Source organism: Paramisgurnus dabryanus, chromosome 21, assembly GCF_030506205.2.
Source record: "Paramisgurnus dabryanus chromosome 21, PD_genome_1.1, whole genome shotgun sequence".
NCBI classification, from domain to species: domain Eukaryota; kingdom Metazoa; phylum Chordata; class Actinopteri; order Cypriniformes; family Cobitidae; genus Paramisgurnus; species Paramisgurnus dabryanus.
In genome coordinates this window covers 24,963,670-24,991,499 of record NC_133357.1, presented here as the reverse complement: position 1 = coordinate 24,991,499, position 27,830 = coordinate 24,963,670, and the positions used below count along the sequence as shown (strand labels likewise).

Sequence of the window (27,830 nt, the reverse complement as noted above, 5' to 3'; positions counted from 1 at the left end):
AACCCCCTGCCCCGGTCCATCATGTAGTGTGAAAACAGCAGCGACTGGTAGTCATGCAGTGAAAGTTGTGTAGTCTATACTTGGCATTAGTTGTGATATTTGTCCCGCCCCTCCTCCTCTGTGATGGAGATTTCAAAAGATTTTGGCCAGAGCTGTATCCCTTCTAGTCACAGAAGGGTACTTGCGGAAGTCGCAGGGCAGATTGCACATTCCGTGTGAATTGAGCGTTGCCGCAGGGAACGTGCAAGTTAAAAAATTTGCCCAGTTTCTGTGCTGCGTTAACCAATCAGGACCTTTCTTTAGTAGTAACGTGATTACAGGAAGCGAGCGGAGTCTCAACAGAGTCGCAGAAGCCCCTCCCATGATGCGAATTTCAGCATGAATGTCTCGAATGACTAGAATTTCATGCGCGGCTTTCACACTCGATTGAAGCAACTAAACTCAAAATGTTCAAGCATCCAACTACGCACATTTTTGCCACCTCTACCGTGGCTGGTGTAAACGCACCATTACAGTCGCAAGCGGAAATCCCTATGAGGAAATACAACGCAGATTTTTATGACCTGACGGGAGGGGTTCTAGCCAACCAATCACAGGGCTTGCGGTCTACGTAGAACGAAAGCTTTATTTACTCATTCCCCGCCAGCCTTTTTTTGAAAAGTTGCCTGCCAGCATTTTTTGTGATTTTCACAAAATGCATTCCAGGAAATTTTTCTTCTAAAAATATGTAAACATACAAATATATCAAATGAAGGAACAGACCCTTTGCTTTCAAACAAAGAAACAAAACAGGAAAAAAAATGTATCCTATCTTTATTTTTCTCTTCTTTTTTCAAAAATAAACATTTTTAAGCAATAAGCTGAAATATTTGCTTTTTTGTGAAGGAATTTTGTTAGAAATCAGATTCAAAACTATTATCAAAACATATACAGAATTTAAAATTTATAAATATTTTTTTGCTTCATATTTTTATAAATCGGATAATCGCGGTATTACAGATAACCATAAAAACATATCAGGAACACGATTTTTTCATGCAAATGTTTTCTCTTATATGATGAGATAACTTGTCAATGGCAGGGAAAGAGTTAAATTTTTGGTGAGCTGCCTGTCAGGCTATGCATAGCCTACGAAGTAGCTACGTTGTAGAACCTACACATGGTGGCTATATATAAATTACTCAGGACTATTAAACATAGTGCTAAAGTGGTTTACTTTTTTTTGTCTTTCTTGTATACAGTAAAAAAAAATTTAATTGATAATACCGATCATTTTTTTTTTGCATAAGAAATATTACTGTGACTTAAAAGCTTAGACATACTGCTGGATTAACCATAACATACACATAAAGAAATGATTTTGCTAACCAGCAATACTGTTTGGTTAGGGCAGCTGTGACACAAATCTTAAATTTACTGTGCTTAACAAATTTTTTTGACTGTTCCATACAGCCATTCGTTTACATACATCTGTGCCTAAGGTCAAAAGTCCTAGAAAAAGAAAATGGATATTTCAGTATTGTCAAAAGCAAAAGAGTTTGAAATGAGTTGAGCATGTAAAACGTCTCTTCTCTAGGCCTTATTACAACCCACTTTGTCTTGTTTTATTGACTCTACATTTCACAATAGTGGTAATTTTAGATTTTACTATCCCTGTGGGGACACTGTAAGCAAAATCAGACTCTGTCCCGCATACAGTAGCATCCGTCATCTTGGTAGCAACATCTCAAAACTCCATATCATCATTCTTCATCTTATACACGTTCTGAGAATTTGCTCTTTTTATGTCCAGCTGCTTCATCCTCCTAATGGTCCGGGTTGTAGCGGAGAACTAATATTTCACACCGAGCAGGAACCCAGCCAACGGGCCCATTTACTGGCAGAGAGAGCGAGAGAAAGTGAAAGAGAGGGAGAGATAAGGGAGGGGGGAGGATCCGGACTGCAGGCGGACTGCGGCAGGAGGGGTATGACGTTAGATAGAGAGAAAGAGAGAGAGAGGAGGAGAGAGATGTATGTTATGATATAGCCTCAAGGGTAAGCGCTCTGATCCTCTGTAGCGTATACACAGCATTGAGATGAGATCAGAGAGATGCAGTTTTAGGGGGATGTAGTTTTTACTTGGCCTTGGATTGAGGTTGGAAATGTGTCACTTTTCGGGAGCCAGTCATAGTGAGTCAGGGGCACGCAGTGTGGATGAGTCAGTGTGACACTTGTTAGAGACCCAGCATGTGTTAGAGCGCGCACGAGCACTACGTAGTACACACTGAGCCCGTGCTTACTCCCAGAGAGCCACGCTTTGATTTGTGTGAGTATATCACATTGAGTCTAGTTGATCTGGTTAAGTTAACTGTGTATTGTCAATAGGTATCATTGTCTTTGAATACCGTGTGTCATATGTTTTGATTAGGACCACCAGAAATATGACTTCAGAGTTTAGTCAGCTTTCAATAATAAACTTTCTGAATGAGTAAGACATCCGTGCGCTAAAAGAATTGGAAACTGTTGATTGGCCGAGGCATTGTTGCCCTGTGAGAAAACTTCCTGTTTCCTCCGAGTGGACGCTGGGGTTTATTGGAACAGCACGGCAAAAGGATGCAAGTGTAATCCAGGAAAAAAAACATCCTATTGTTTCTTAGGATCGCACAGCCGGCGTTCTTCAGTGGCATTCGGACGAAACGTGAACTTGCGCTGTAAGGTAAGGTATAACTTTACACTTATAATCTATTTTAGTTATTTAATGTATTGATGACAATGATTGTCAACAAGTAAAGAGTGTTAAAACTATATTAAATAAGAAATTAGCTGTCATTTTGGCCAGGCTTGGTGTTTTTTTTTTTATAGGAAAGGGTGTCACTATCATGCGCTTTTTGTGTTATGTTGTTATAAAACTGATTTCTAATGTAATATTTACAGTATATGTACAATGTAAAATTAATGTAAAATAAACATACATTGTATATATATTTGTGACTTAACACAGCATAAATGTATTCACAATCAAATTAACCTAAAATAGTCCTAAAATCATAAATGTATCAGATTTTTGCACACTGAAAAAAACATTTTTGTAAAATAAACATATGTTTTATGTTACTTTAACTTAAAAAATAAGTGAATTGTTTTTATTAATTATGTCTACTTATTGCAGGTAACAACTAATTTTTTTTACCTTTTTTAGTTACTTTTATGAAGATTTGTTGCTATTAATATTCAATAAGTTCAGATCATGTTGGTTTGTTTTGAAAACGTCATAGGTTCCTCTTTAAAGTTTGAATGTTTGGTCTCTCTCTCTTTTTCTCTCTCTCTCTCTCTCTCTCTCTCTCTCTCTCCTCTTCTTATTGATAACATTGAATTTGATGCTTTGGTAAGCTGGGAAGAGCGACTTATATAAGTTAGTCATATTCTTTTATAGAGTAATATTTTATACTGTAAAGGTTTAAAATACATATAGCGGTATATACATATAAAGGAGGAATACATATATGCAGTGCTTAAAGTGGGGGAAAAAGTTCTGGTACTATATCCACCTGTTTCTTGACGTAAATGTGGGCGCCGCCATCTTTGACCTTTCCGTTTATGACTTCCGGTGAGCCACTAAAGCTAATGCTATTGCGAAGGACACAAGTGTGCTGTTTTGACTGGCTGTTTATGAAATCCAGGAAGAGCGACATAATTTATGCAGTTAGGGGTTGCCATAATAGCTGATACAAATGCAATAAATCTCTACAAAACATTTGTTTTAACCCCATGCACAAGAGCTGAATGTGTGGCGCTCATGTAATCATGATCTGTATTTACAAATCCATCCAGTAAAACCTTTCATACCAGTAAACAATAAATACAATAATTGTTTAAAAACAACTAATATTATGCTAATAAAAATGCTGATTTATACATATTATTATTACCGACTATATATTATTACAAACATGCGATTATAGTAAAAAATATACGACATAATCTACTTAGTTAATGTTTATAATAGTTCGTAATGCGTTTGAGCGTACTTTTGTTATGTTTTAAATGAAAAAGCAAATACTTAAAAAAGTAAGCAAATAATTTCACCGCGTAAGAAGCGATGTCATAATATTTTCATAAAACGAAAACAATATACTCATTACATGGAGTAGTTTAATATGTTTATTATTGTTGGATAAAATAACTTACAATGTGTTGAATGAGAAAGATACTGCTGACTGTGTCGGACCGCGTGAAGCTCGACGTGTCGCCATAAACAAGTCCATTAAAAAATGCTGTTTAAAAAAATAACTCCAGAGAGACAGTTGTGACATTTTAAATCAGCCCCTGAAAAGTTAAAAACATGAAGTCTTGGTAAAAACACTCGACTGACTTTCCCATTGTATAGATACTGGTATGTCTCTGTGCTTTTATGTTTGCGCATTGAAGACCCGTCACCCTCGAGCAACAACACAAAATGATTTAATACATCTTCATATATCAAGCCACTTCTTAATTTCATCCTCACACTGGTTCATACATGGCAGGTGTAGTAAATATTAACTGTTTAAATTATGTTTTATGTGTGCTCCCTGCTTTCTACTGGCTGGCTAGAAACGGAAGTTTCGGACCGGAAAGGAAAAACATCACATCACTTACTTTCGTGTTTGAGTAACATGTGGATAGATATAGATATTGTAAGTACAACATGATCATGTTATTGTTAACGTCACTGTCTGAGGTAATAACAGGGGAAAGTTGCTTGTGCTGCTGCTATAGCAGACTGCCTGTTAGAACCGGTGGTTACTTTATTCTGGTGATGTTCGTAAAGTCCCCTCCAAATTAGGAAAGTTGTCCGTGTCCCAAATGGCACACTTGGACTTGTGGACTTCATCAGAATCCACACTTTGATGACATCATGAGGTGCAGACTTTAGGGACCCTTGACACGAGTCCACTAGGGCACACCGGAGTCGTATTCTGGGACAGACTCAAGTGTCACGCCGGAAATAGAAAGAGAAGTTGCCCATCAGTGTGAACTCCTCCCTTCCATTGTCTGATTGCTGTTTCGTAAGGACTTCTGGGTTGGTAAAGTGTGTGAAGCCTGCAGAAGTGTAGACTAAGCGAGCATGCGGGATTTTAGGCCATTACATCGAAAGTCCACATGAAGTGTGTCATTTGGGATAGTGCCATTTTCTTATAGATAGCTATTATTTGTGTGATTTGCCGAGATGATATAAATGAGATAATTCACTCAGTGCCCCCTGTCTGTATTAATCACCCATTTACAGACGCTTTAACTAAAGGCACTGTTCAAGCAACATGTGAGAAGTGCCGGATCGCAAGAAAAAGTAAAGATATGCTAAAGATAAAAATAGAGAAGTGCCAGTACTGCGCAATGATGAGTACCAGCACTTCAGGCGCTAAATATAAATGCATCAATCTTTTTTTATTAATCTATGCTATCGCATATTCTCAAAACTGCCGTCATTGTGGTATCCTAAGAATACCACTTTGTAGCTCTTGTTAGTTCCTTTATAACTTGTTTTGGGTACATAATTGTACCATAAGAATCTTTTAAAGGTAGAGTTAAATATTTTGTTAGTCTACACCAGTGTTACTCACTGTGCTGCTCGCGAGCCACATGCGACTCGGCAAGCTTTAATTTGTGGCTTTCATGGCAGTAAATAATATGGTGATATAATCATGCAGGCATGCGCTTTTTCTGTCTTTTCTGCTCCAGACCTTACTGTTTTAGAAAACATACCCATTATATCAAGACGCACGTCGATAAGCGTGTCAAAGTACTGTGAGATCAGACTGCTTCTTATGCTTTCGAATTGCTCTCGCTGCACAGTAATGTCACTCGCCAATCGTTCCGTGTAGTGCCGCATAAAATTAAAGGCAGAGTTGGGAGGTTTAAGTCTAAAACTTTTTTCCAAATTTGTTTAAACTTTCTTTATATGCCAATACATAAGTAAAATGTAAGTACTCTGAAAAAGAGAGTATAAAAATCGAGTGTCTGTAGACCTCTCACGACTGTTTTAAATAGGATGGCGTTGAGTACTTACTATCAAGATAGAATATCAATACTGGTAAAGTTTAAAAAATATTTGGTTTGATTTTGTAACAAACGAGCTAGTTATATATATATATATTATAAGACAAAGCTAAAAACAGGTTGCAATGAAGTTTTTTCATTACCATCAGTTACACTGTGATGCAGGTGAATTTCGTGGAAGATTCATAACATAATTGTTGTTTTGCATGTAAGAGTTTCTGTGATGAAAGCATTTTTGACTCTGATGAGGACTACACTCTGGAGACAATACCGCTACCGCATCGTGTGCACTCTCCTCAAATCAATTGGGTGTGTGCATGTGTGGGCAGATCCCATAGCAACAGGGGTGGTAGCCATGGTCGCGAGAGAGAGTGATAGTAGTCGCGTAAGCCAATCATTTGTTTCGTCCCGAATGGAAATAATGAGCTGTGTTTAAAACAGTCGTGAAAGGTCTACAGACACTCGAGTTTTATACTCTCTTTTTCAGAGTACTTACTTTTAATTATGTAATGGTATATAAAGACATTTTAAACAAGTTTGTAAAAAGTTTTTTAGATAATTCCTGTCTATCCTGCCTTTAAGAGAAAGGTGGCCCCCAAGTGGTTCGGGGGGCACTGCATACACATATTATAAGAATGCTTAGCATTAAAATCCTGTTTTTGTCATAAAGGAAAATCATCTTGTCTCAGTTACAAATTTGACTAGTAAATGATAAAGAATGATTCGTCCTCGTATTTATTGCATTGCAACAGATTGACAGATTGATAAGCAGACATGCTATTTATGACGGATGTAACGTTTGATACTTTGCGGTAAGGGCGGCACTCCTATTGACTGTGTTGCAAAAAAATAGTGAAGACCACTGGTCTACACTGTAAAAAAATCCTTTTTAAGTTTAATCAACTTGAACTTATAATTAGTAAATACTTTTCTTGACTAGGAAGAAGTTGCTATCAATTATAAAAATGAAGTTGGATTATCTTAAATTGTTTTAACTCCTCACACTGTATAAATTCCTTGTTGCATCTAATTTATTTAAAGGGCACAGTCTGTTTATGTGTCCCAATTGGTTAAAAATGGTGATAGGTGTAAACTGAGCCCTGTGTATTCTGCTCTGCCTTTGGAAAAAGTCAGCTCAGATGAGCCGTTCAGGAATGTGCCTCGTTGTGTCGTCAGAACGAGCGAGGTTACCCCGCCTTTGCCTGCTTAGAGCATTTGGGCCCCGCCCATTAGGGTAGAGAGTAGATCCATCGTACCGTAAGCGTGCCATTGTTTTTCATCGAGAGACATTGAGGGAAGCATAACATTTGCTCCGTGTTTACTGGATAAAACTTTGAGGAACAAGCTACGGGTCGATGCTGGCTTTGCAGAGAAACTACATTTAAAAGCAATGCGTTCCATCAATATTGGATTCGAGCAGAATGGTGCAGCAAACTTATGTGAGTAAAACACTTTAGTAACTACTATCAGTGCCTGGCGGTGACTTCTACTCCGGTAGTCCAAATATGTTTTCAAAGTGTGGTGTGTTGCTCGTGAGTCCAAAATATGTGTTCGTTGTGTCATGTTGCACACGCCTGGAAAGGGTTTGTAATAAAATACATGTGTGTGTGTGTGTGTGTGTGTTGTACACGCATCAAATGGTTTATGATAAAATAGACGCTCACGTTAACAAAATACTCGCAAGACACTCACTTAAAGGGATAGTTCGGGCAAAAATGATATTAAACCCATGATTTACTCACCCCCAAGCTGTCCGAGTTGCATATGTCCATCGTTTTTCAGACAAACACATTTTCGGATATTTTAGAAAATGTTTTAGATCTTTCAGTTGATTAAATGTAATGTAACGGGGTCCACCCCCATAGTCCACGACCTTCAAGTCCAAAAGAAGTGAGTCCATCCTTTACAAATTAAATCCAAATGGCTCCAGGATGATAAACAAAGGTCTTCTGAGGGTAATCCATGCGGTGTTGTTGTAGAAATATCCATATTTAAAACTTTATCAACGAAAATAAATACCTTCCGGTAGCGCCGCCATCTTAGTCGCGTCCGCATTCAGGATGAGAGCTTACGCAGCCTACGGAGGCTACTCTGCTGCTGCTCTGTGCCCCCGCCCTCCGAATTTGTCATACGTCACTAAGAAAAGTGCGCACACTACGCTAATACTCTCTCCTGAATACAGAGGAGTCTAAGATGGTGGCGCTACCGGAAGGTATTTATTTTCATTAATAAAGTTTTAAATATGGATATTTCTACAACAACACTGCGCGGATTACCCTCAGAAGACCTTTGTTTATCATACTGGAGCCGTTTGGATTTAATTTGTGAAGGATGGACGCACTTTTTTTGGACTTGAAGGTCGTGGACTATGGGTGGACCCCGTAACATTACATTTAATCGACTGAAAGATCTAAAACATTTTCTAAAATATCCGAAAATGTGTTTGTCTGAAAAACGATGGACATATTCATCTCGGACAGCTTAAATCATGGGTTTAATATCATTTTTGGCCGAACTATCCCTTTAACAGTAAACTCTGTTTACACATGAGATTAAGTGTGTATTGAAAGCTAGTTTGACTACGTAAAACAGTTCTCCAATCATAGCAGTGGGCGTTTACTGCCAAGTTGTCTATGCGGTCCGCCCATCAAAACAAGTCAGCCTCTAAACCAGGGTGCAAAATAGGCGATTACTTATTGCTTTTGATGTTTTTGGATGTTAAAATCACGCGAATGTCATAAGTAGACGTCAGACAACAGAATAAAACAGTAAAATACGACTGAGTTATGTGCCCTTTAACTTTAAACAACTTCAATTAACAAGTCGTTTACATTTTTTGATAAGTGAGGAGTTGGTATAGATTAAAAAAAGTTGAATGGGCTTAAGTTCTTACAACTTTATATTTAGAATTTATAGCAACTTCTAACTAGTTAAAACTGTTGAAATGACTTATTAATTCAAGTTGTTTAAACTTAAACATATAAGTGCAGCAATTAATTTTTATAGGGTACAAAATTCAATTATCATTTTAAGTTGATTAAACTTTAAAGGTATTGCGGAGGATTTTCTTTTTCCGGGTGGATCATCAAAACTATTGGTCCTCCTAGTTGTCAATCAGGAGTGTTGTGCAATTGCATTTTTTTTTTAAGTAGAGAAGGCTGTTCTTTTCTTAAATTCGAGAAAATCCTCCGCTATACCTTTAAACTTTTTTTGTGCAGTACTTCCATTAAGCACATGATTAGCTACAACTCATAAATTAAATAGGGCCAGTCTTAGATTTACTTGGCTTTTAAGATTTTTTATAAGACCTATGAGAATTAATAAGAAATGACTAAGACAAAAGAAAATGCCATTGTATCTATTTGTCATCACAGGATACAAACTCACCGGGTTAATAATGACAATAAAGTTGAGGTTTAGTCACACCATAGTAACCACAGAGGCAGGCATTGGACTGATGTGAATGTGAACTGAGGTTCCCTTTAGATGTGTTGAAGTGAAGCTAATTCAGTTTAAGTGTGAGGGACCTCTGACTGGGTGTCTATTGTGTTTGGCATCACGAGTCACAGGGCCATTCAAATGAGTGCAAACACTGTGGCTTGTGATTAACTGTGTCATTGTCTGGCACGTTTCTCACACTTTATGTAACAGACCAAACAATGTGTAGTTTAAAGGTAATAGGAGAAACATTCAGCACATCTATTGTTAGACAACGAGAAAAGTAAAACCCTTTATTGTGACACCTGACTAATGAGTAACAAATGTAAATCATTTCTCAAATACTGCTTAATTTTAACCTGAATGTTTAGTTTCACATGATTGAAACTAGAATAAATAAATAAACTTAAATTAAACATATATTTATACATAATAAATAATAATAAATATTAAACCATTGAATCAGTGCAGGATATTTTTTTTTTTTTTTTGATTTACAAAACTCACAATGTTGCAAATATAACTTGTAATGCCAAAAACATGTTCCATGTGAAAGTCTGGACTCTTTTTAGGCATGTTTTAAAGACCAAAACTCTGGTGGAAAAGATAATATTGTCTTATGGAAGAAATATGAAATAACACTTTCCATGGTTAGGTATTGAAATGTAACATTCATCTGTGCCATTTTTGTGCTAGCAGTAGGTGGCAGACTTTACACAGATAAATAGATCAGATTCCAGTCCACATTTTCCAGTGTTTGTCTTGATAAATAAGGGTCTGCTGTTAAATCTATAGTAGGTTAAACAGGTTGTCTCTGTTATTTGCCTGTCAACGTAAGCCATAGATTTAGTCACATAAGGTAGAAGATTATATAGTGATGTATCTGTATTTGGCCTAATTTGTCAGTCCGCACCCTGTTTTCAACCAGATGAGAGAATCAGCATTCAGGATAGGGAAGGCAAGTTTATTTATATAGCACATAGATAACATTAAAAATATTAAAATTTTTGTGATATTTAAAATCCAAGCAACTAAACATTTAAAATATCCAAAGAGGAAATCAATGCGATTTTATAAACAGAAATGCAAATGACTGAAATAAAGGTTTAGTAAGTGTGAAGCAGTATATTTGAATCAACCATAGACATTTTGTAATACTCTTAATATAGCTATGGTAGTATTTCTAAAAGCCACAAGCTTAATGCATGCCTCACCTGCATTTCATAAAATTCATGAAAATGATTTCCACTCTTGCACACTGGATGGCGCAATGCAACTTCAAACTGACCCCCCTTGTCCAATACAAGAATTGTAAACATTACCTGTGTAATACTTTATTAAGTATAGATAGAGTTAACAAATCTATCTAAGAAAGAAAACAATGGACACACCACAAAAGCTGTCTTTACAACCTAATATGCAATAGTGTGTCTCTAGAGTCTGGACAGTCTTTCTCAAAAATGTGTGCGCATTTGGTTTTAAAGGGATAGTTCACCCAAAAATGAAAATGCTGTTATCATTTACTCCCCCTCATGTTGTTGTAAACCTGTTTGAGTTTCTTTATTCTGATGAACACAAAAGAAGATATTTTGATAATTGATTGTAAGCACACAGCTGAAAACAAATACGATGAAAGTAAATGTGTAACATCAACATATCCTCAAAATATTGTGTTCATCAGAAAAAATAAAATCATACAGGTTTAGGATGAGAAAATGGAAAGTGAACTATTCTTTAAAGCCCAAACTTACGAAATGAAGCCCACACATTTGCGGCTAATTGTTTATCAATACAGGTATGATATTTGATTTCATTTTGATTTTGCATGTTGTCATGTTTAGTTCTGACTCCTTAATGTTGCTGGAACATTCTTATCAAAAACCAGGCACTGAAGCATTACACCTTTATACTTGTGTGTACTTTACATGGTAGTTAACTATAAATGTAAGCAAGCGTACAGTAGGTTCTGTACTTATGTAGCTGGCTTCATTTTATTTTTTAATATTTTAAGGCTGATCTTTATCCGAATAATCATTGTACACAAAGGTAAAATGTTGTTCAAATGTTGCTCTTTTATTAGTTAGATGATTAAGGGCCATTACTAACAGCTTGCTCCAGCGTAACCCTTAATTTTGGCGTTAAATAATGACTTTCATGATTTACTAAAGACGTGCAGTGGATAATTAGTAATAATTTTTGACCTTATTGCATATGCATTTCTAGGAGTTTCCCTTTCAGACGCAAAATTTATGGAAAGAGATTATTTAAATGATTCACACAACGCGATTTACTAATGTTATACTCATTATTTAACGCTATTCAAAGCATGTCTTAAATCATTTTGTGCTTGAAATGGCTGCAATTGTTGCCTATAGGAGAGGCATCAAAGAGCTCGCGGTACAAGGCAGAGGATTTTGTAACATGTATCAGTTTATTTGGGATGCCAGAGGAACATATTATTAAAAAATATTGTTTGCCAAGCCATGTTATTTTTATAGTCACTAGCAGTCACAAGTGTTTCAAAACTTCCTGTAAACCATTTTTTTTGTCCTCCAGTTCTTTTTAATCTCCCTCCCCATTTTTTGCTGCGATGTCTGTGGTGCTGAACTCAAGCTCATCAGGCGTTAGTAGTTCACCCGCACCTCATCAGCTCTGCTTATTTGCGACCCTAAACAAATTGCGCTGCTCTTAGTATGCGTTATTTAATTTGCGCCTTTTTAGTAAATAACCCACAGATATAACCACATCCACTGCCACTTTTTTGAAATTGCGCTCTTGCACAAATTTTCCCCGTTAAGTAAATTTGGACCTTAGTGGTCTGAGTTGTGTTTCATTTATCAACTTGTTGTTTGTCCTGAAATTTTTTTTTGAGAAAAAAAAAAACAAATTAGACAAATGTTAAAATGCATTAAGAGTATGGAACTGTAAGGTGTGGTTCACATTTTACTTCACATCATTTTCACATCAATATGATCTTTGGCTCGTCCATTTGTGCTTTTCAGTAGAGAGAAAAGTCACGCAGTGACATACTGGTTTTGTACTGGTCATTTTGCAGGTATTATTCATGCTATTATAGCAACATTACACACTAACAAAAGTTTGAAAAATGGGATCAGGAAGAACAGGACATTTAAAGCCTTGTTTATACTAGAAGCGTCCATGAGCAAGTTGGTGCACGCAGCAAAAAAAGTCACGATCTAAAGTAGATTGTATAAGTAAATAATCTGGATTTGGGTAAATTTGATGATAATTATTTGAGTTAATTTTAAAATCTATAGTAATATTGACTTTTGATTGCAGACTTGACACTGATAGAGACATTTGTGAGATTTCTGGGTCTTTTTTTAGAAGAAATATTTGAGAGGCAGGAGACTTTACATTTGCTCTCAATTTATTGTCATTGATGTCTAAGATAAATAAATGAGAAATTAAAGAAATCTTATATTTATATATATATATATATATATATATATATATATATATATATATATATATATATATATATATATATATATATATATATATATATATATATAAATATAAATATAAGATTTCTTTAAAGAAATTTATTTTATTATATATATATATATATATATATATATATATATATATATATATATATATATATATATATATATATATATATATATATACCATTCACGTTTGCCAACGTGAATGGTAAATTTGCTTAGACCAGGCCAGGGTCCCATCTGCTAGCTGGACACCTAATGATTATTAATAGGTGCATTTCACGAGCCCCGGACCTCCCCTGACATTTACAGGATTATTAAAAAACAAGATGATGGATATGAATAGGCCTACAGTGTTTGTCCGCTGGCAATGCACAACCTTTGTCTCTCTGGTTCTCTCTCTGGTCTGAATTGAAATATTATATCATTTGAGCTGAAAATAGATAAACAGAGGCAGAGGAGCACACAGTCACGCCATATTAGCCTCAGATGTGACCCGCAACAGTTTCTGCTGTAATGTCTGTGTTAGATTGGATAACCTTTCCTTTAAAACAGCCAGACTAAAGTGGTCCGCAGAGATTTGATATGAGTTCATAATCCAAAAGCATCTTGGGTTCAAATAGCTTTTTTATCCAATCACCTTGCCTTTTTTGGGCTGTTTGTGGTTTGTCACTTTCATTTCCACTGCTGAGTGTTGGACTAAGACTCAGTGCCATTGAAGCACCAATGAAGTGATGATAATTAAACTGCTTCTTTATGTGATAATACATATTTAGAATTGAGCTGCTGGAGCTACAAAATACAAACAAACCATAAGACGAATTGTAGCAGAGCTCTTCATAAAGTGATAATTCATGGAAAAATGGGTGTGTGAGTCTTATCTGTAGCTTTGATATCAGCATGTTTTCCAATTCATTAAAAGGTTGCAGAATTTTGTTAGCAAACTATACTAGCAAACAAATCTTTGCATACCCAAACTAAAGCAATCCAGTTTAACCAGGTGCTGAATGCATTTGATTAGATGGCCAGATGTTAGTGACAGATGTCAATGAACAATATTTACAGCTTTATAATTGAAAAACTATTTGCGAATATTGCAAACAGTTTTCAGCCACCATTCATCTTTATTTGCTTTTAGGAAAAGGACTGGCTCTGGTAACCTGAAATCTCTTATTCTATTGACCCACATTTCTGCCGCCTCAGCTCGAAAGGGTACAGTCAATAATTCAACACCTGTCATCCAGTTTCATGCTGGATGAGGAATTATTCATATATGAAACAAAACAAGAAACACTTACAGTATATTGTACTGTATACAGTATGTTTTATGTATATTGTATATTGCATGTCTTTGTGATTTATGCCATTGGTGTCCTTGGACGCCTGTGGTTATACTGTGTGATGACTTCTAGCAAGAAAGCTTAGCTGGGTCAGGGAGAACATGCAAACTCCACACAGAAAGGCCAACTGCCCTAGCCGTGGCTCGAACCGGGGACCTTCTTGCTGTGAGGCAAAAGTGATACCCACTGAGCCACAAAAGCTGGAATGGTGTTAAAAATTATAGTTTCAAACAGCTTAACCAAAAATAATGCCGCAACGTTTTAAGCTCCCACTGATTAAAAAGACAATGGCCATAAATAATAACTAATAAAAAAATCGTTTGCTAAGCTTTTTAAACAGTTGATTTGCAGTTGATCAGTCTTGCAGTATTGTTTTACAAATGTTATTTCCAATTTAATGAAAATTTTCCAAGATACTTCCACTTAGGACTTTTTTGGACTTTGGTTTATTTGAAAGCTCATTTTCTGCAAATCCAATACAGGTGCTGGTGGTCATATAATTAGAATATCATCAAAAAGTTGATTTATTTCACTAATTACATTCAAAAAGTGAAACTTCTATATTATATTCATTAATTACACACAGACTGATATATTTCAAATGTTTATTTCTTTTAATTTTGATGATTATAACTGACAACTAAAGTCAAATCCCAAATTCAGTATCTCAGAAAATTTGAATATTGTGAAAAGGTTTAATATTGAATTAATCAGCTAAAGGTGACATAGAATGATTGAACGGAGTATTTATCCTTGTTCTGTGATGTGACATGTAAACAAATTTGTTTTATTTGGGTCTGTAATGCCTTAGAAGCTTCCTAAAAACCTCTCTCAGATAGCTCTATTAGGGTGGGAGATTTTAAACAAGTGGTTTTGCACCTATTTGGCTCCCACTACTGGCTTAACTTGCAATCTCATTATTGATTGGCTGACTTTGCTGCCACTAAAAAAATGTAGCCAATTATTTTAAAGTGGAGGGGCAGTGAGATGCCTGTGATGTCATAAGCATCAGTTTTTTACATTGGGCCGTTTTCTGGCTGACATTTCTAAAAGAGGAATTTCTATGAGACTGAGATGTTTAGCATGTCTAGCACTTTTTGTATGTTCATAAATGCAGGTAGACTAGCATTATTCAACAAAGACAAGGTATTTTGTTGTTTTTCAGTCTCTGTCCCCTTTAATTGACTCAAAAAACTTTGCATGAAGGGCGCAAGACACAAAAGGTCATTGCAAAAGAGGCTGGCTTTTCACAGAGCTCTGTGTCCAAGCAGATTAATAGAAAGGCGAAGGGAAGGAAAAGATGTGGTAGAAAAAAGTGTACACGCAATAGGGATAACCGCACCCTGGAGAGGATTGTGAAACAAAACTCGTTAAAAAATGTGGGGAAGAGCCACAAAGAGTGGACTGCAGCTGGTGTCAGACGTATATAAGACCTGGGTTTCAGCTGTCGCATTCCTTGTGTTAAGCCACTCTTGAACAACACACAGCTTCAGAACATCACAAAGACAAAAAAGACTGGACTGCTGCGGAGTGTTCCAAATTATGTTCTCTGATGAAAGTAAATTTAGCATTTCCTTTCGAAATCAGGGTCCCAGAGTCTGGAGAAAGAAAGGAGAGGCACACAATCCATGTTGCTTGAGGTCCAGTGTAAAGTTTCCACAGTCAGTGATGATTTGGGGTGCAGTGTCATCTGGTGGTGTTGGTCCACTGTGTTTTCTGAGGTCCAAGGTCAACGCAGCCATATACCAGGAAGTTATAGAGTACTTCATGCTTCCTGCTACTGACCAACTTTATGGAGATAGAGATTTCATTTTCCAATAGGACTTGGCAGCTGCACACAGTGCCAAAGCTAACAATACCTGGTTTAAGGACCATGGTATCCCTGTTCTTAATTGGCCAGCAAACTGGCTTGACCTTAACCCCATAGAAAATCAGTAATTCAGGCAAAAGGAGCCCCAACTAAGTACTGAGTGCAGTACATGCTCATACTTTTCAAGTTCATACTATTCAGTTGGCCCAGATTTCTAAAAATCCTTTCTTTGTATTGGTCTTAAGTAATATTCTAATTTTCTGAGATACTGAATTTGGGATTTTCCTCAGTTGTCAGTTATAATCATCAAAATTAAAAGAAATAAACATTTAAAAATATCAGTCTATGTGTAATGAATAAATATAATATAAGTTTCACTTTCTTAATGGAATTTAGTGAAATAAATCTTTTTGATGATATTCTAATTATATGACCAGCACCTGTATGTATTGTTTGATCAAAGTGGCGAAGTTCAGTGGTTAAACAATAGCTTTATTTTCATGTGGCTGTGTAGTTGTAAAATCTTTTATTGTACTCCATGTTCTGTCTTATATCAGTGGATCTTCTCACGCTATGATAGGACTGTAGCTGGGAGCAGGTGCATTATTACATTGGAGCAGGCGTAATGAAATTTTGCTATGTTTATTAGTCAATTTGTCTTCTCCATTTTAGTTTGTTGTATTTTTTGTATATATATATATATATATATATATATATATATATATATATATATATATATATATATATATATATATATATATATATATGTCAGAGTAATATTAACATTTTACATTTATATGCATTTCATCCTAAGCGATTGTAGGCATATATTTTATTAGTTTGTGTGTTACCTGGGATTAAACCTCTGACCTTATGCAAGACATTTTTTCTGAATATTTCTTGTATTAAGTAAATTCAAGAAAAAAAATATTCCATTGGCAGATTTTTTTGCTTGTTTTAAGCACAAATTCACTTAAGTTTGATATGTTTTGTCTAAAAACTAGACTTTCTTAGGTAATTTGCATCTTGATTTAAGAATTTTAGATATTTCTACTGAAAACAAGACAAAAAACACTAAGTAAGAGTCATTTTTGGCAGTGTAGCACTTTTTTTTTAAGAGTGTAGTGATAGATTTGTTGTCTGTTATTGTTTATTTTGACATAGTCCTATTTGAACTCTTTTCAAGTCTGATTTCAAACCATTGAAAAAGCTTTAACCTAATAAACCAGGGCTATTGTGTTACCCCATCACTTTCACTTTTGTGGTTTTGATTTGACCACAGATGACTCGGCTTCAATCCCAACACTCGTGGGCTCCTCCACACTGTCTGAAATGTAAGACTCATTCTGAAACTTGTTTGCCAGATAGCAGTAGGGCAACTGCCACCTTTTACATGAGTTTGTGGCTTGCGAGGCCATGGGTGTGATGGATTGAGGCTTGTATTTGTTGTTGGTCAATGGTTACCATGGAACTGTTTGTACACATGGACGGCTTTAGGCCATCTTGGTCAGTCCGAGGCCTGGAATAAAAGACTGTGGGAAATTTGGGTACTAAGTGACAACTTTTTTTTGCCAGACTAACTAAACTGGCAAGAGTTGAAAGGTCTTTAACCCGACAACAGTTAATCTCAACATGACTTGCTTTTAGAATTTATTTTGGTGACCAGATGGCACGTTACAGTATTTGTGAAGTTCTTTTGGCTTAACAAAATGAGATTAATATAATCACTCATTTTAATGCTAAACCTAGCATTTCGAATAACGGCATCCTTTATCTCATAGTCTTTCACTATACTCCTATAAGCAGTCGTGCCAAATCCTGCCCCTTGGCGTGATTTTGCCATACAGCTCAGAGAAGCTTGTGAGGAGATTTTCCCAGATTTGGATAAACAGCCCATGTGATTTGTGTTTAAATGCAACAGGTGGGAATTAAGAACATTTGCATTGAGTTCCATTTACTAAGAGTTTGTCTCTGCGTCTTTAAATCTGTGTCTTTATTTAGTTTTATCTGACCCACCCAAGGGGATCACAAACTTTTTTGTTCACCTAAATGGCTCTTAATGGCGCTTTTCCTATGCATTATACAGCTTGGTACGGCTCACTTTTTGGGGGTTTCCACTGTGTGCAGTACCTGATACCTTTTACTAACATCTCAGTTGAGGATCATGAATCATACTGATACAAAAACATGACGTGTAACACTGCAGATCACTGATTGGTCAGAGAGAATCATCAAGCGTTGGTTTGTATCAGGTGAATTGGTGAACTGTAGTTTTAAGAGTTCAAGAACTTCGGAATTCAATGTATCTCAATGTATATTATCCCCATCCAATAAATATCAATGTATTCCAATGTATTCCCATACAATACATTTTAGTTTGAGGTCTCCTGTCTACTAGCATATTCTTTAGAGTTCTCTCCATTGCAGTGTTTTGCTTAGGACAAACATTTTCTTATAAAAAATATATATTAAAAATAGAGTAACAACACACTTTTATTCGGACCCTCATGATATTTGTTCCCTTTTTTTCAGCGACTTACTCCACCATGAGCGGGGGAGTGAATGTGAAGAGTCTTCCACAGGCCCAGCCAGGCTCTGCCATCCCTCTGCATACAACCAGAATCCCCTCCCCAAAGCCTGAGCCCAAGATGACCAGCAGTAGCCTCCCAAGACCTTCCACACACATTCCAGGGAGCAACCGAACCTCCTGTAGCTCCAGCTATACCACTATCCCCTCCAGAGACATGCTGAGGGACACCACCCTGAGAAACCAGCATAAACTGTTAAGAGGAAGCCCACCTGCTAAACGTTCTTCCACCAGTCCTCCAATAGAGATCCAAGACTCGAGATCAGCCCAGAGCAGTCCACAAGTTAGACGTAAAGAGTCCCCACTTCTGAGGAGTTCTCTGGATGGGTCCAGGTCTGAAAGTTTGCTTGACCTCCGGTCCAACATCAACAAGAACATCCCGAGTGGATGCTTTCGTTTTCAGATGGGAAGAATAGACAATGGTAACGGCATGATCTCTGAAAGAACCAAAAACCAGGAGGAGAGCGCCGTTTCCCTAAGCAAGACAGGAATTCCTTCGTGTAGATTCGGCAATAAGAATCTGAGGCCAGGAGCTGTTAACACAGATACAAGTCTCCTTAGAGTCCGGAGAGAGCGAATGTCTTTACAGAACAGTGCTTCCAGTAGCTTCTCAGACGAGGAGATGTGTACTCCAGACCTCAGCCCAGAGGTTCCACAGAGACCACACCCAGACGCAAGTGCAGCACCTTTGCATCAGGATACATCCAGCATAAACCTCTTGAAGGCCAAACAGACACCTAAGGTCAACATGGCTGCCGTGGCACCGTTCAGATACAGGTACTTACAGATAATGCACAGTTCATAGTCCTGGTGTTAATGCTTCGGTTTTCAAGAAACAACTCCAGAAAACACCAACATTTAGGTTGTTTGGGGTTGTCTGCATTTGCGAATCAGTATGAATTAGCTTTTAGCCAACTGGCTTCTTACTTGCTAACCTAACTGTTTTTACAATGAATCGCGATGCTGATGTTAACGATTACTGCATGAATGCATTAAAACAAATAATTGATTATTAAAGGTGCCGTAGAATGTAAAACTATATCTACCTAGGCATAGATGAATAATAAAATTCTGTACATGGTAATGACATATCGTGAGCCTCAAACACGATTTTTTCCTCCTACTTATGTAAACCTGGTGCATGCAAAAGACCGGAGGAAAACAGGCCAATCTTAACATAACACCAACTGTGACATTATGGTCGATATGTACGCCCCAACATTAAATGACACATTAAGGGGTTGTGTACACCAAAACTTTTAAACACGGCTGAAAACGCCTGGACAACGCCGAATGCCAGCTGTTTTTGAGCTGAGTGCCAGCTTTCTTCAGCTAATCGCTTTGGTAGCTCTGATACGTCAGCTGTGAGACGGTTGGTTGCTGTGCTACTTGTCCCGCCCCTCCTCCACTGTGATTGGACGGCCGCGTGAGAACTGACATTGACGAACGGAGCTTTTCATCCAAAGTTGAAATTTTTCAACTCTCGGTGCTCAGCGCTGAGCGCGGAAAAACCGCCGGGTGCCAGTTTTCAGTGCGGAAGAAAACCGCTAGCTGCTGGCTTATTTGAAAAACGCAGAGCTTCCATTGGAAACAATTGAAAACATGCGCCGGCCGCAGGCGTAAAAGCTTTGGTGTGTCCAGCCCCTGAATGAAGTACAATGTTGTTACAATGCTAAAAACAAAGTTGTGACTGTTGCGTTATATGCTAGTTAATGTTATATGCTAGCATTTAGACTCAAGTTCTACTATTGATGTTACAGTTACATTTTGCAGGTCCATACTGAAAAAAACACAAACTTACCACTCAGAAACGTCCATTAACAATCTCCAAATAATTGATTATTCCTCAAATTCCGTGTCTTCTTCTGATACAGACTCAAACATAAGATCTGTTTACACACACACAAAGCTACTGAAAGTGCTCGGTCTTTCAGGATAAACCTGTGTGTGAAGCAGAATATGTACTCTCTTAAGCTGCATGCACACCAAACATGAAGCACCGCGTTCCTCGCTCTAGATTACTCGCTAGATTTAACTTCGCAACATGCATTTTTTTTCACATTTTCAACTTGTGTGAAAACGCATTTGAGGCAAAAACCGCTTGTTTTTGCAGCAATCGCGCTGCCCAATTCGTGTTGTTCTCATCCCTCCACGCGAGTTCACGTCTGTTTGCGTCTTTGCATTGACTTTATATTAAATTTACTCAGACAAATCGTTGAATTCGCGTTTGGGGTGTACGCCCCCTTAGAATGAGAAAGCTGTTTTCCACGCAGGACAAAGTCATATTTTGGGGTTGTAATGTTTAGGAACTGAGTTTAAAATATATTTTAAGCATTGTTCTGCAAGTCTGAGCTCCTGCAATAGCAACATTTCACACTTACTTAAGTTGAAAATGTGAAATCGCATAATAGGACCATGACTTAAAAAACAATATTTTTTGCTGCATTCACTGTTTTTTAGCGTTTTAATAATAAATAAAATAAATTTCCCCGGTCTCTTCATTTTTTACTGTTATGGCAGTATTATATTACATTTTTAGTCTTTCTGCCAACTTTACGTTACATCTTCTGTTTACCCTCTTAACATCGGACTCTGACCATCTAATCTGAGTCTGATGTTAAGAGGATAAACAGGTTTTAATTCCGCTGTCTCTCACATTTCTTAACCCATCACATTAAGTTTAAAGCAACATGACAGTCCATCATTACACCGACAGATTAGCCTCCTTTTCTCACTGGTAATGTTTTCAGCGCCGAATCAGTCATGCGGTTTAAGTGTCTGCCCTGCTTTCAGAGACTGCTTCTCTCATGCCCTGTGTGTACCCGCTGGGAGTTTTGGGGCATGAAAATCTTCTCTCGCCAGCATAGACACGCTCAAAATTTTCTGCTCTGTTGACTCAGGGCAGCAGTCGCCCGATGGGCACAGGACACACTGGCATCTGTAGCGTAACTGAACATAACCAAGTCATACAATGACATAGTAATGCAAATGGTTGGATTATGCCACAGTTAAACTGATTGAAAGATGATTCAGGGGTTTATCACATTGCAGATTTCTTTTATGGCGCACAGAAGCAAATGTTATGCAAATTTTTATGCTGCTTATTCTTATGAGAAATGTTCCACAGGTATGCATTATTTTTCAATAAACGCAGACCTAACCTGTCCATTGTCATAAGATAGCCACCAGAGCAATGTTTTAGCAATGTCTGTGGTAACACTGGTATAAGAGGAAGAAGTGTGCAGTGTCCCAAATGAACCATTTATTTCTTACCTTTTCATAGTCTGAATAACCTTTTTAAAGGTTTGATGCCTACAATGACTCAATCTTTTACATTTTTAAATAGGGTGCAGATTCAAGAAGACGTCACATCATTGGATGAGCTCAGCGACTGTTCTTCTGACTCCATTGAAGTCAACTGTGAAGATCTCACTACGGGTGAGTTATTTGCTCTCTTTGCTTCATTTATTATCTTTTCCATTGGTTTTAACATTAATCAAAATTGTTAAGTGATCTGTGTTGTATAAATCAGCACACCGCCTCTTCTTTGTCTTGTATCCTGCAAGTTGAGGTTAGAGAGCAGCAAATCAGACTTTACATTTCTTTTCTGGCCTAATTCCTTAGCTGTAAGTGACCTGTCGCCCATGGCGGTGTGAGCGTAGAGTGTTGAGAGAAAGAGGGCGAAGACAGTCATCGCTGCAGGTTTTCCACTCTCTGTAGAGAGAGAGTGAATCCAGCAAACAAAAAGACTGTCTTTACTCAAACATGACGCTAACACAGCCTTTACGTCAGCTAGACCCAACAGCAGATGACGGGCTGAAGAGTTCAATATGACCTGCTGTAGAGGACACTCTCAAATATTGTATAAAGCATGCTGTGAGAACCAAAAAAAGTCTTGACGTCTTGTTGAGAACATCAACGTGAATTTTTATGCTGCTTAGATATGTTTGTTGTTTAGTGCTGATCTGCTGGAAACTAAATGCTGGTCAATTAGGATCTACTTTTTGGGGAGTGGGTAGCACTGTTACCTTAGAGCAAGAAGGTCAATGGTTCGAGCCCCGGCTAGGTCAGGTCTGTTTTCTTGATGAAGTGTTGTTCTACCTGTGTCAGTGTGAGTTTACTAAGGTTTCCTCCCACAGGCCAAAAACATGCAAGTCAGGTGAATTAGACAAAGATGCTGGAATGGCGTGAAGAATAAAGAAAGAAAAAGAAAGTTAAAGTAGCGTCACTAGGTTTGCTCGACAGCACACACTGAATAGCTAATTTAATGAGCAATGACGCTGGTAGTGACGATACTTTCTGACCAATCAGTGATCTGCAGTGTTTACACGTTACGTCTAAGTATCACTATGGCTTGCTTGGTACCTCAACCGAGTGGTTCAAAAAAAGTAACAGGTACCAGTGATGCGCGGGTTGATCCGAAATGAGCAGGTGCCTGCGGTCACCCACGGTTACGAGTCATCCAAAAATATTTTTAATGATATTCGGGTCGCGGTCGGTCGGGTCGTTTGAAATAAAGATGCCAGTTAACTATTTTAACTTTTAAAAAATGCGGGCCTGGGAGCGGGTCGAATATATTTATTTTTAATTTTTAGCGGTCCGAATTGCGGGCGGGTTAGTTGAAAATGTCAGTCGGATGCGGGTTGTTTTTACATTGACCCGCACATCAGTGTCAGGCACTAGGTACTGTAAATAGTGGAAACCCACTCAAAATTTTGCTTTACTGAGTCATACCGGGTCGTACTATAAAATGGAAAAGCAGCAAACAGGGTTCCCACGGGTCCTTGAAAGTTTGTGAATCTGGGGAAAATAATTCAAGGCCCTGGGAAGTTTTTGAAAATATACAAATATAGATACAGGTCATTGAAAGTGCTTGAATCAATTTTATGCAAGAAGTTTTCTGGAAAAAGTAGGATAATATCATAAAAATTCTAGACTTTTTAAGCACACGTGCTAAACTGTTCGTTTTAAATGCTTATATCTTCTGTATGTGAATGTTGATTCATACCAAAATGCTTTTTTGCATAGTTGTGTTTGACACATGAAAACGTCTCGGGTTACGTTTGTAACTGTTGTTACCTAAGAAGGGAACGAGACGCTGCGTCTCCCTTGCCATACTTCCTGCGTCCCTGTAACACTGTCTTGGCAATATTTCAGATATTGATATACTTCCTGGCTCCTGCGTCACCCTGTCTTTGTCGTTAAGCCTCATCATTGGTTGAATTTGATATACACATTCAAATGCACTTACCACTGGAGGTTTCCCCAATAAAAAACACCCAATCCTAATTTTTATCTCCATAACAAAATCTGAGGTGATCAGATATGGACTCATAGGGATTTTTTTTACAAATGATTAATATACTGTTGTCTGTGACTCCATGAGCCTGGAGACTGCAGTATACACTGTGAGTTTATAATATTTTTGCGTAAATGTGTAATATGAATAAATGTGGAGTGGAGTGGAGGCTTGGACCAGAAACAGTATTGCTTAGGTCATTACTTAAGAAGCGGATAGACATGTTTGGTTGGACATGTTCGGTTGTGTCAGAAAATGGAGCCATTTTTGCAGCCATCTGTGGGTACATCCGAAATTTATGACATAACTTCTTATTCATACATACTAAAAAGGAGATAGCTTGGAGAAAATTAAGCAAGGAATTTGGCGAGTGACACGGAAACTAGAAATGCGGTGAGTAATCTTGAGCAAGTACAGTAACACAATGAAATATTCGCTTTACATTTGGTGTGCCCTCACATCCCTCCTTCAGTTTAAATCTATAAGATCGTTTTCGTCCATTTGATTCTTCTGCAGAAAATATCTGAAAAGCATTTTTAAGAAAGTTCTTACATATAAATATATACTGTTCAAACAGAATGCCAATCTGATCAGTTATATCTGGTAAAACAAACAGGTTATGCCCATATAAAACACTTAAGGGGGTCGCACACCGGGCGAGAAGCGCAGTGCCGCATCGCGTCTAGGACAACTTAGAGGTATCGCACACTGGAAGTGCACATTTAATAGCGCAAGCATAGTCAGATAGCGTCTACTTTAAAATGCAAAATATACTTTAGCAGCCAATGTTAATCGTTAACGATTTGGGACAAATATGATGTTATTTAATGTTAAACTATGTGAGTGCCGCTCTGTGGCACGACAGGAATTTGAGTATTGTCCAGTCACAGCGGACATTCATAGAAAATAATGTGTTCAGCTTTTAGATTCATGGCGCGATGTGGCGCTTAGCTTCTCATCCGTTGTGCGACCCCCTTTAGGCTCTTTCTGCATTTGATTTGTGACTCAGGGCTCTGTTAATGGGCCAAGGGATTTCTGTAATTGAGCCGTGTAAACATTTTCTGGGCACCGCTGAAACCATCATTATGAATAATAATGAAGTTAATGATACAAAATTACAGCAATTTAGCAAAAAATATTACATAAATGTTTTCAACATCACTGTACAAACTCACTTTATATTGCCTGAAGTTCTGAGCTCCGGCCTGTTAAATTTTTGTGTGAGCGAATCTGCGCTATGTGTGTGTGTATAAGTGATGACCGATCACTTGGTCACTTGGAGAGTGTGTAATGCATAAGTGCCGTGGTGAGAGGGCTCGAGGGTTTCATTGGGGATGGGATCAGATTCACCCCTGAGAATAGGCAAAAGACTGTCCTGCAGATCGTATCACACATTTCCTATTTCAACATCTGTCGTCTCCTTCAACTGCAGATGGTTGACACGTGAACACACATAGACAGAAATATGCACGCAGACCCTTATCAAACAGAGAAATATCACTTTTTCACAGCAGTGGTTTATAATTAAATGATCTATTAGCTGTAAGAGACCCGTTTGCCAATATTTTTGCATATTATGTTCTGGATTAGCATTTACTGTAGAAAAGCTCAAAAAAGGCCTAGTGCACATGAGCAAAGATGGCACCATGATGGCATTCAGAAGCCATTGCGATTAGTCTGAATATGTTAGGGATTAATCTCACAGGGTGTTTAATAGATGAAGGTTCTGAAGCAGATTTTATTAATGCTCTTAAAGGTTTCCAGAAAAGAAGACCAAATGCTGCTAGATCTGGTTTTATGGCAGTTAAAGAAAGCAAAGATTGATTCGAGTGTTCATGCTTCAGGGATCAATACTGAATTAATATTTAGCATATGGTCAGGAGAGAGAGAAATAAACGCTGCAACAAATCCATTGGCAGTAAGACAAATCGCAAATCAGTAGTGGCCTTTTTGACTTCTCCACTGGCATTTTTCATCCATTGAATCCAGCGAAAATTACAGTAGGATACGAGAGGATCTGGTCAGAAAACCCAGATGAATTGATCCACTGAAATATGGACACACAAAATAGTCTACTCTATTGACACTCTATTGTGTCTATGCAGAGGCCTATCAGATGTTAGGAAATCATCCCCATAGCTTTTTAATTGTTTAATTGCTTCACCGTCATCGCATCTCATGCCTGAAAGTAACTTAATTCTCATTTGAACTTGCTTTAAAGCAGTGATTCTCTATGAACGGTTTAGTGCATCTCATAAATCCTGACACGGGTGCGATGAATATAGGAGAATAATATTCACCTCTTAAAATGGAATCACAGCATGTTTCCAGTGGATGAGAAATTGAGATTGGCTATTGGAAAACAGGTGCTCTTGGGAAACTTTAACCTAGAGTCAGAAGCACTATAAATGCTAATTGACTTGATGCCTGCAGGGAGAAGTGAAATGGGCGGTCACCATGGGTGGTGTGTGTTTGTGTGTAGTCTTGCGCTCAATTTGACAAGGCCACTTTTATTCAAGACACATGTGTAATGTAAGGTAATAACATTGTTACTTTTTTGTAAGAGAATACTTAAGTGGCACTTACCGTGGGTTCACACCAGCCACGTTTGAGGTGTCAAAATATATACGTATCACGTATACTGTGTCTAGTTTGCCGCTTTTACATTTTGAATGCATTTGCGCATCTACAGCGAAGTAGAAGCATGGAAAAAGCAGGCATTTGACGTGCGTCAGAGGCGAAATCCACTTCTTGTGGGAGGGGCAAGTGCTATGCGGTTTGTTGTTTGCAAGATGGCTGATGTTGATGGTGCATTCATCGAGAGAGTTACCGGTTTGTATTTGGTCACCTTACTATGAGGGAAAATAGTTTACAAAACGTTGGGAATGCCACGGGTCGATAAACTTCACGTGACTCAAAAGTGAAATGTGTATTTACAATTTACCAGGTTGCCCGATGTCCTCACTGACACTCTTCCAAGCGAGGTCCTTTTTATTCCGGTCTCTATAGAAATAAGAACTTGTGTCATATAGCTCCGGGTGACTGCTCAAGGACAATATTAAGCGTTACTCCATGTTGAATAAGTGACTCCGGGTAGGGCTGCCGCCACAGCACCAAGCAGGCTCCCGATTGGTTATTTGTATTTGTTACGGTCATTTTTGGCATGTTGCTATGCAGTTGCTAAGGTGTTCTGAGTGGCTGTTGGCATGTTGAAATATAGTTGCTATGGTCTTCTGAGTGCATTAGCATGTTGCGTTGCAGTTATGTACTTATGTCTTTTGAGTGGTTGTAAGCATTTTGCTATCCAGTCTTTAGGGTATTGTGTGTGGTTGTTAGCAAGTTGCTATGTATTTGTTAGGGTCTTCTGTGTCATTTTTGGCTTGTTGCTATGCAGTTGCTATGGTCTTCTGAGTGGTTATTAGCATGTTGCATTCCAGTTATGTACTCATGTCTTCTGAGTGGTTATTAGCATGTTACGTTGCAGTTATGTACTTATGTCTTTTGAGTGGTTGTTAGCATGTTGCTATGCAGTCTTTAGGGTATTGTGTGTGGTTGTTAGCATGTTGCTATGTATTTGTTAGGGTCTTTCTGTGTCATTTTGGCTTGTTGCTATGCAGTTGCTAAGGTATTCTGAGTGGCTGTTAGCATGTTGAAATATAGTTGCTATGGTCTTCTGAGTGGTTGTTAGCATGTTGCATTCCAGTTATGTACTCATGTCTTCTGAGTGGTTATTAGCATGTTGCGTTGCAGTTATGTACTTACGTATTTTGAGTGGTTGTTAGCATGTTGCTATACAGTCTTTTGGGTATTGTGTGTGGTTGTTAGCATTTTGCTATGTATTTGTTAGGGTCTTCTGAGTCATTTTTGC

The 27,830-nt window shown here is 37.8% G+C and overlaps 1 protein-coding gene across 7 annotated transcripts in view; it reads left to right on the top strand.

Moving 5' to 3' along the window:
- Positions 1-27,830, top strand: part of nav1a (neuron navigator 1a) — a 177,230-nt gene that overhangs the window by 6,834 nt on the left and 142,566 nt on the right. For 4 of the 7 annotated variants that reach the window (XM_065286377.2, XM_065286375.2, XM_065286376.2 and 1 more), the window contains exons 1-3: positions 2,102-2,695; positions 18,609-19,440; positions 22,010-22,101. In XM_065286377.2, the coding sequence (XP_065142449.1) occupies positions 18,623-19,440; positions 22,010-22,101 (910 nt within the window). In that variant the 5' untranslated portion in view covers positions 2,102-2,695; positions 18,609-18,622. Of the gene's footprint in view, positions 1-2,101; positions 2,696-18,608; positions 19,441-22,009; positions 22,102-27,830 lie in introns of those variants that run through there. The other 3 variants (XM_065286379.2, XM_065286378.2, XM_065286374.1) reach the window with 3 other exon arrangements.